This window comes from Borostomias antarcticus (assembly GCF_949987555.1).
Source record: "Borostomias antarcticus genome assembly, chromosome: 24".
In the NCBI taxonomy this organism is placed as follows: Eukaryota; Metazoa; Chordata; class Actinopteri; order Stomiiformes; family Stomiidae; genus Borostomias; species Borostomias antarcticus.
Genome location: NC_140257.1, coordinates 14692631 through 14702630, shown reverse-complemented (window position 1 = coordinate 14702630; position 10000 = coordinate 14692631). Strand labels below are relative to the sequence as shown.

The following is a 10000-nucleotide window of genomic DNA, read 5'->3' as shown; positions in this document are numbered from 1 at the left end:
ACTCCAGGGAGGGACCGCAGCAGCTCCTAGATCAGCTGATCAGATGACCTGGTGCTGCTGTCCAACTCCAGGGAGGGACCACAGCAGCTCCTAGATCAGCTGATCAGATGACCTGGTGCTGCTGTCCAACTCCAGGGAGGGACCACAGCAGCTCCTAGATCAGCTGATCAGATGACCTGGTGCTGCTGTCCAACTCCAGGGAGGGACTACAGCAGCTCCTAGATCAGCTGATCAGTTGTGTCAGACCAGGGCAGACATGACAAAGACCAAGATCATGGTTTCCAGAACAGGTCCAGATGTCAGGGAAATAGATTTCACTTTCTACTGAAGTTTATACTATAGGGAATATATATTTATAGGGAACTTCAATACGGGCATGAATGACCTGAAGGAAAAGGCAAGAAGGGCTTTTTATGCCATCCGGAAATCTATCCAAATTAATATTCCAATTCAAATTGGGCATACATTTTTCAAATCAGTTATTCAACCAATTAGCATATATGGTAGTGAGGTGTGGGGTCCACTGGCCAAGCAGGGATTTTCTAATTGGGACAAACATCAAATTGAAACACTGAATTTTGTAAATACATTCAAAAAGTCCCCCCCCCAAAAATAATCTCTAAATAATGCATTCAAAACTAGTGCGCCCCCACCGCCTACAAGCCTTACTAGACCAAGAGGAGAACAGAGAGGAGACCCCTCGACCGGTGGGTCCTGAGACTGACACCCATTAATACTAATTGTTATGCGGTCGCAGCCGTGGGTTACAGAGTATTTTACCACGGCTGCGACCGCATAACAATTAGTATTAATGCGCCGTCAATCTCATTGTATAATTATTTATTTATTCTACACATGACATTTGATACATTTGATTTTGTACGAATATATATTTGTGTTAATTGTCTCTATTGACCTATTTTATGACCTATCTTTCTAGCTATCTGTTAGTTTACTTAATGCTATAGGCCTACTTTGTTTTCTCATTTTATTATTGAATTCTATTCTTGACGCTTTGGCAATATTGTTCACCTGCATGGAGAAGCCCACCTACACAACTCTGAAATGTAGAGTTTATTGAAGAAACCGGATGTCTGCCTCTAGAGGTTACGTGCTCAACGGTGTTGAGGAAAGAACACGGCCCTGTGGGGCTCCAGTGTTGAGGGTTAGCAGGGAGGATGTGATGAGAACCCATTTTGACTACCGCACTCTCCCTGACAGGAAGTCGAGTATCCAGCTGCTCAGATCCATATTATTTTGGTCGGCACAGCATCTTCAATGCAGTTCCTGATAAAACACATCACAGAATCTGTGTAGACAGTCCTGTAGCATTGGATCTGATTGGTCCGGCCAGCGCTGAATCATGCAAACTCATTAGCTTGGCTTTAACACATTTATTATTGTATTTTACTATGGTTAGAAAAAAAATTATATTTGCATTCTAACAGACACTTTTTTCCCAAACAATACACAATACAATATCTATCTATCTATCTATCTATCTATCTATCTATCTATCTATCTATCTATCTATCTATGCATCCATCTATCTATATCCATCCATCTATCCATTCATTCATCCATCCATCCACCTATCTATCTATCTATCTATCTATCTATCTATCTATCTATCTATCTATCTATCTATCTATCTATCTATCTATCTATCTATCTATCTATCTATCTATCTATCTGTCTATCTATCTATCTATCTATCTGTCTGTCTGTCTGTCTGTCTGTCTGTCTGTCTGTCTGTCTGTCTGTCTGTCTGTCTGTCTGTCTGTCTGTCTGTCTGTCTGCCTACGGTATCCGATCTACCTGCAGATCATGGAGTCAAACACGTTGTCCATGCTCTTGACGACCCCGGCGCCGATCCGTCCCAGGCTGCCCCCGGTGACGATGGCCATGGCGGCGGTCTCGGTGGCGTTGGAGACGCTGACCAGCATGTCCGCGGCGGCGAGGCTGCAGATGAAGAAGTACATGGGCGACTGCAGGTTCTTGTTCTTGGCCACGGCGGCGATGACCATGACGTTCTCCAGCAGGCTCACCACCCCCAGGCACAGGAAGACCTCGGGCGAGATCAGCAGCTGCTCGTAGCAGCCGGACGAAGAGGAGGAAGAGGAGCGAGGACCTCCTCCGACGGAGCTCTGGTTGTGGCCGTGCAGATGGAAACCGTCATGGTGACGGCTGGTATTCATGCTGACGTTAAGATGTCCTTCGCTGCTCGTCCCCCCGCCAAAAAAGTCGTATATGTTCGGTAATCCTCGTGGGACAGGATCAGGTGACTAATTAGCAAGAATTATATCTGCACAAGCGCACGATAAACTACAATAACAAATCTCTATTCCCCTTAAAACCCCCTAAAAGGTCTTAAACATCCCAGACCTCTCCTGTCTCCACGGTGCTCTCCGCCAGTCCGGTCCAGTCTGTCCCTGCAGCCGCGGTTCCAGGTCCTGGGCAGCGGAGGGAGAGGAGTGGGCGTAGACGGGCTCTAGTGGTCTGAGTCGGGTACCGCGAGCGGTGGGTCTGACTGCGGATCCTGCCTTCTCCGCTCCGGACTCACAGAGATCTCAGAGAGAGAGAGAGAGAGACCAACGAAGAGAGAGAGAGAGAGAGAGAGTGCATGTGCCAAAAGAGCGCATGTGTGATCTCTTCTCGCTTGAAGGTTGAGAGAAAGAGAGAGAGAGAGAGTGTGTGTGTGAGAGAGAGAGAGAGAGAGAGAGAGAGAGAGAGAAAGGGAGAAGGAGAGAGAGTGTGTGTGTGTGTGTGTGTGTGTGTGCGTGCGTGTGTGCATATGTGTGCGCGAGAGAGAGAGAGAAAGGGAGGAGGAGGGAGAGTATGTGTGTGTGTGCATGCGTGTGTGTGTGTGTGTGTGTGTGTGTGTGCGCGCATATGTGTGTGCATGAGAGAGAGAGAAAGGGAGGAGGAGGGAGAGTATGTGTGTGTGTGCATGCGTGTGTGTGTGTGTGTGTGTGTGTGTGTGTGTGTGTGCGCGCGCATATGTGTGTGCATGAGAGAGAGAGAAAGGGAGGAGGAGGGAGAGTATGTGTGTGTGTGCATGCGTGTGTGTGTGTGTGTGTGCGCGCATATGTGTGTGCATGAGAGAGAGAGAGAGAGAGAGAGAGAGAGAGAGAGGGACAAATTCAGTTCAGAGAAATTAGAATCTATTCAGCTGAACATGCCAGCTATAAATAAAAGGCATTAATGTGCTCTACAGAGCCAGCAAGCAGAGCATCATTCAGTAAACAACCTCTGGTCTCACTTCCCTCACTCACACACACACACACACACACACACACACACACACACACACACACACACACACACACACACACACACACTCAAACTTGACGGGGTACCTGTAGATGTAGAGAGGGGTGCATTCATTCAACATCAATCCTGGCTTTTCAACCTCGTTGACATGTATTTGGGTGGGTAACCGTGAAAAAAAGAGCCAGCTGTGTACAGGAAGTGACTCACACTGACCATATCCATCTTCCTGTCATTTCAGGCTGTTGCCATGGTTCCCTACGATATTGTCATTTTGGGTTCCAAAGGGCGGTCGAGCACCCGGGCGCTAGTGCTGAGTGTGGAACATCAGTCTCAGCAGCAGCAGTCGAAAGCACAACCGATCAGCTGGTAACCAGGACGAATATTTTGACAGCCAGCCAATGTATGAATCAACTTATACAAAACATTCTTAAGTTCCTTGGCACCCGCATGCGCGCAGTGTCGAGTGTGAAGTCGTTCAGATCTGCGGCGTTCTCAACCGCCGTTGTCCGATAAAAGTAGTTCCGCGGCGGGATACTCTCCCGTGAGAGGGGATGTCGTCTTCCATCAGGTTGTTGGTCTGTTGCCACACCAGCGATAATAAGACCCAGGAGCACCACAGAGCTGCAAAAAGGCATCGTTTTTCAGGGCCAGCTTCAGTTTGTGAGTCTGCAGACGCGCAAGGCCATTTCTAATAGGGATGCACCGATTGCTAAATTCTGGGCCGATGCCGATGTTTATTTTATTTAATTTTTATTCCCCCTTTTGTGCCAGGGAAACAAAGAAATGATGCCTGCCTTTCAAATGGCCAGTTAGATTTGATGTGTTAAAATCCTTGGCTGTAGTACCTCCTCTTGAAATGTTGCATAAAAAAGTTGCATAGCGCATATCTTTGTCTGAGATGGTGAAATATCCCCACACGGTCGACATTTGTATTTCACTTTAATTTGAAAGCAATCTACACGTGCGTTTGCGGCGTTCGGGGGCCGATGGGCCGGTCCTCAAGTGGGCCGCCCCCCCCAACAACTCGCTCAGCACCCCCCCCCCCCCCACCCACCCGCTCAAGAACTCGCTCAGCACCCCCCCCTCCCCCACCCCCCTCTCAACAAATCGGAAAGCCCGTTCAGTGGGCCGACTGGGGCTACGTTGCCCGACCTGAATTATTTCCCCAGTCCGCCCCTGGATGCGTCGGTGCATCCCTAATTTCTAAGCGCTGCAGGTGCAGATCATTAGCGGACGTCTAGACAAGGACATCGTCAAGGACACTTCTGATCCCCCAAAGATGTTCAGCATCATCCGCATGCATGTTGCAGAGCTGTTACACAGACCTTGAGGCGTCCGATTGTATTCGTACAATCCAAATGGTGATGTGAACGCTTTGAATCTCCAGTCATCCTCATGGGTTTGCTGGTGTCACGACCTCTAGCTAGGTTTGTGTTGCAATACCTGTTGGAAAACCAGGCCAGGTCAAGCCTGGCTTATGTGCGTGGCTGGCTTGTTTCTGTTCAGGACTGGTAGGACGGAAGCTAGTCATGCCACTGAAAAAAAAAAATTCTCCCGGGAAGGACTGCCCACACTGCGACCTGACCATCACCACTGACAACACAGTGACAACACAGCCGTGACTCCAACTCTGGGTGTGACCCTGGATGACTAACTGTCGTTCTCGGCACATATCACATCTGTTATGTGCTCTTGCAGATTCCTGCTCTACAACATCAGGAGGATTCACCCTTTCCTCACTGACGAAATGGCGCAGGTGCTCATCCAGGCCCTGGTCATCTCCCGCCTGCTCATCCAGGCCCTGGTCATCTCCCGCCTGGACTACTGCAACTCCCTCCTCGCTGGGGCCCCGGCGTCAGCCATTAAACCTCTGGAGCGTGTCCAGAAAGCTGCTGCTCATCTGGTGTTCAACCACACCTATGGACCATGAGTCTGTCAATAAAAGCTGATTGATTGATTGATTGATTGATTGATTAATTGATCGATTGATTGGCCGATTGATCAATTGATTGATTGATTGATTGATTGATTGATTGATTGATTGATTGATTGATTGATTGATTGATTGATTGATTGATTGATTGATTGATTGATTGATTGATATAAAGATCCGGTTTTCAGCCCAAAATGGCATAGTATAACCCAGGGGTTTATTGTATTATGTCTTTGTTATTTTAATATTAATGGCATAGTATAACCCACGGCTTGATTGTATTATTTCTTTGTTATTTTAATATTAATGGCAGAGTATAACCCAGGGGTTTATTGTACTGTCTTTGTTCATTTAATCATTACACTTTATGAACTTAAGATTCATGTAATTAGCCTTTTTAATTTTTATACTGTATGTAGTTGATCATGTAACATTTTGTTATGAATGATTATGAGAGCTTCGGAACATTCACAATATTTAGGCAGTTCAGGCAGAGAAGCACCTTTAGTCAGACTAATTAAACAATCCTGCATTTAATGGGTAACCAATGAAGATTTGCCAATACAGGTGTAATGTGTGACCTACGCCGTGTGGTTTAAAGTCTAGCGGCTGCATTTTGGACCAACTGGAGCCGATCCACGGGACAGCGAGTCAGCGTGGTGAACAATCAATCAATCAATCAATCAATCAGCGTGGTGAACAGTGAGTTGCAATAGTCAAGATGGGAGGAGACACAAGCATGAAGGCCTTTTCCCTTCATAGAACGTTCATAGCATGTAAAGCAATTTTTTTAAAACAACCACAAGACACTGAATCCCCAGAGGGTGTTGATGTCCAAAATGTGAGAGACAGACTGTCCTCATTTCTCTGGAGCTTCGCTTTCAAGAGCAGGGTGGGGCGACCGCAAGATCAAACCTGTTCCATTCTCACCATGAGCATCCTCACGCTAATACTGCTGGATTCTGCTACTGGGTGTGTCTCGACAAAACAGCTGCTTTTCCTTTTGCATGAAGCGGTTGCTAAAAAACTGCATGGAGAGAGAGGGAGAGAGAGAGAGGGAGAGGGAGAGAGAGAGAGAGAGAGAGAGAGGGAGGGAGAGAGGGAGAGAGAGGGAGAGAACAGGCCTGTCCAGACTTGGAGGAGGAAGAGAGAAAAAAAAAGGCCAAAACAATCATAATAGTTAAAGGGATAGTTTGGAAGTTTGACCATAGAGCCTCACTTACCACTTACTCATAATGTTGGTGATTGATGGAGAGAAAATGCTCTCCACCAATCAGGCTCTATGTCCAAAATTCCAAACTATCCCTTTAAGACCTAACTTTATATAACGTTTATATAATCTTATAATCTCTCCCTCTCTCCCTCTTTCTCTCTCTCCCTCCCTCCCTCTCTCCCTCCCGCTCTCCCTCTCTCTCCCTTTCTCTCTCTCCCTCCCTCTCTCTCTCCCTCCCTCCCTCTCTCTCCAGGTGTGTGTGTTATTGTATGTTAAGTGTATATATTTATTGTAGCCCATGTCTCAGTAGAGACCTGCTGGGTAGGAGGAATGAAAGGCTCTGTCCTTGCTCTATTGTCATGCTCATAGATAGCGCAAACACTGACTTCTAAAGAGAGAGTATGACAAATAGTTTTCAAAGGATTTTTATTCATCATTCAACTTAGATTTTCCACCTTTTCAAAGTATCGGCCTTTGGAGACGACAGATTGTCATGAAGATCAAATAAAAATGATGATATTGTACTGCAATAAAGAGACTGATTCCAATAACTGGACAAAGACGGCTTCTCAACAATGTCCTGATGTGGTACATGAATGTTTTCACCAACATCTAAGGGGTTTGGTAACATGACACCTACTCTGCACTGAATGACCTTGTGCTGAAAGGAGATCTGCATCACGCCCATAGCAAACTCTCACAAGGGTATTAAAGCACATCAACAGAGCCTGCTTGTCCTATTTGGACGGATGTTGACGGGACAGTGACACACTGAGGGAAAGCCAGGATCCTAGGACCTCACCTCTCAACCAGCTCAACAGGACAGTGACACACTGAGGGAAATCCAGGATCCTAGGACCTCACTACTCAACCAGCTCAACATGGATTACATACAGCAGCCAGGTGAGGCTGGAATTAGGGCAATAATGACAACCTACAAGTATGGGTGTGTAAATTACTACTAGCATACTAGCATATGTATAATAATAATACCAATAATAATAACAATACCAATACTAATAACAATAATAATAACAATAATAATGATTATGTACAATGAAAGGCTTAGCTGTGCCCAACTTGAGGCTTGAACCTACGACCCTGATTAAGCCTCATCCTGAGATTAAGACCCTGATTAAGCCTCATCCTGAGATTAAGACCCTGATTAAGCCTCATCCTGAGATTAAGACCCTGATTAAGCCTCATCCTGAGATTAAGACCCTGATTAAGCCTCATGCGTTAGTCTCACAAGTTTCATGCTCTTATCTACAGAGCTAACCAGGCAGTTTGTAGACTATGTATGTAGGCTATACTTGTATGTACTGAGTGGGAAAATTCCCAATTTTGGAATTAGTTTAAATTCAATTTATGGAATTGCAATTTGCTGACGACATTTGCAGTGAAAAGTATCCACTTGAGTCAAAGTAAATTAACTTTAAATTAACTTGTTTGTGCAAGTAAAAGTTCACCATTCAAAACTCGTTAGTTATAGTTAAGAGGGATGGAAGTGACAAAATGAACTGATACAAATGGAGGTGATGAAAATGCATGTGAATTGAAAAATAAAGTGTAGAAAACAATGGATGTGAAATGAAAAATAGAGTGATCAATTAGTGATTTGATGAATTTAAAGAATTTTAAATTCACAAATTTAAAACATTTGTGATATGATGAAAACAGAGCCATTATTCATTTTTTTTCCTCTCTTACATTCATCATTCATAACACAAAAACTGCCATTTATCATGTAAGGAAAGCGGCCCCAAGTAACAAAAATTAATAGATAAAAATGGAGGTGATGAAAATGGAGGTGAATTGAAAAATAGAGTGATACATTGTCAATTGATTGCATAACCCTGATTGACATTTTATTTGAAACAGTGTTGCTCTGGTAACCAAGTGCTCTGTGTTACTGTCTACTGCCTACTCATTCACAATACCCAAATTACATTTAGCATTTACAAGCAAAATCTTGTGTTAATTTCACCCAATATGTTGATCAAAAACCACGGCCAATAAAAATTAAAAATTAAAAACGTGCTTGTGTGCTTTGGCGGGCTAGCCAGATTGGGATGACCGGAAGCACCAATGGAGTTCTCGTCCGAGCCCGACCTAGAGACAGAGGGAGCGCCCTACTCTTTATATCCTAGAGAAACAGGAAACCATTGTACTGTAAGGACACTATATAGTTCCCTAACCTTCCAATGAACTTCAAATAACCTAAGTTGTACATTGAAGATGAGTTATTGTTGGATTGCATGTGTTGCTTTGTGTGTGAAGCGTTAGGTAATCCAGGGTGTGTGTTTCCAGAGATGATCACAGACAATAGCGCCACGTCTGGTGGGAGGGGCCGCACTAAGAGTCAGCAAGAGAATGGCTCCTCAGGCACTACCGACGATGCACCTCGGTCCAGTGAAGACACCCCCCCTGATTTCAGTGGCATCTACAGCAAAGGTGAGACAAAGGGGAAGCATTGGAGACAGCGAGCATGAGCATACGTACCATACATACAAACTGCAATTTCACATCAGGATGAATGCGACAATCTGGATGCAGTCTTAGCCGACTTAGGCTAGACCTGTAGACACAGCGTTTAAATCCCCACCAAACCAACCTGATTAAGCCTAGCCCCCCCCCCACACACACACACACAACCCCCCCCACCTCCCCAAATTCCAGATTTAAAATTGACGCCTCCCTGAAATGTCACTTCCCGTTCAGACCTCCTCCCGGCCAGCGGCGGCGAGCAGGCCACCGGGGCGTTCCTCCGGGAGCTGGTGAGCCTCCTGCTGGCCCACGTGTGCCGGTCCTACCAGCGCAGCTCCAAGGTCCTGGACTTCCACCACCCCCACCAGCTGAGGGACGGACTGGACGGCTTCAGCCTGGAGCTGCCTGACCAGCCCGACGACCTGGAGCAGCTGCTGGTCGACTGCAGGGACACGCTGAAGTATGGGGTCAGAACAGGTACGGGGTCATGGGGTCAGAACAGGTACGGGGGTCATGGGGTCAGAACAGGTACGGGGGTCATGGGGTCAGAACAGGTACGGGGTCATGGGGTCAGAACAGGTATGGGGGTCATGGGGTCAGAACAGGTACGGGGGTCATGGGGTCAGAACAGGTACAGAGGTCATGGGGTCAGAACAGGTACGGGGGTCATGGGGTCAGAACAGGTATGGGGGTCATGGGGTCAGAACAGGTACGGGGGTCATGGGGTCAGAACAGGTACGGGGGTCATGGGGTCAGAACAGGTATGGGGGTCATGGGGTCAGAACAGTTACGGGGGTCATGGGGTCAGAACAGGTACGGGGGTCATGGGGTCAGAATAGGTACGGGGGTCATGGGGTCAGAACAGGTACGGGGGTCATGGGGTCAGAACAGGTATGGGGGTCATGGGGTCAGAATAGGTACGGGGGTCATGGGGTCAGAACAGGTACGGGGGTCATGGGGTCAGAACAGGTACGGGGGTCAGTGTGTCAGAAAAGGTACGGGGTCATGGGGTCAGAACAGGTACGGGGGTCATGGGGTCAAAACAGGTACGGGGTCATGGGGAAAGAGAGAGAGAGAGACAGAGAGAGACAGAG

At 46.6% G+C, this 10000-nt stretch overlaps 2 protein-coding genes across 2 annotated transcripts in view; one reads left to right on the top strand and one right to left on the bottom strand.

The window, feature by feature from the left end:
* mc4r (melanocortin 4 receptor) overlaps nt 1–2198 on the bottom strand; it is a gene marked incomplete at both ends in the record, with an annotated part of 5218 nt that extends 3020 nt beyond the window's left edge. Inside the window, one exon of the mRNA XM_084458306.1 lies at nt 1819–2198. Coding sequence (XP_084314432.1) covers nt 1819–2198 — 380 coding nt within the window. The remainder of the gene's footprint in view (nt 1–1818) is intronic.
* Nucleotides 2199–8731: 6533 nt separating this feature from the next.
* The window catches only part of gad3 (glutamate decarboxylase 3), a gene marked incomplete at both ends in the record, with an annotated part of 8796 nt that continues 7527 nt past the window's right edge, over nt 8732–10000 (top strand). The window contains 2 exons of the mRNA XM_084458305.1: nt 8732–8873; nt 9141–9383. Of these exons, the coding sequence (XP_084314431.1) occupies nt 8732–8873; nt 9141–9383 (385 nt within the window). The remainder of the gene's footprint in view (nt 8874–9140; nt 9384–10000) is intronic.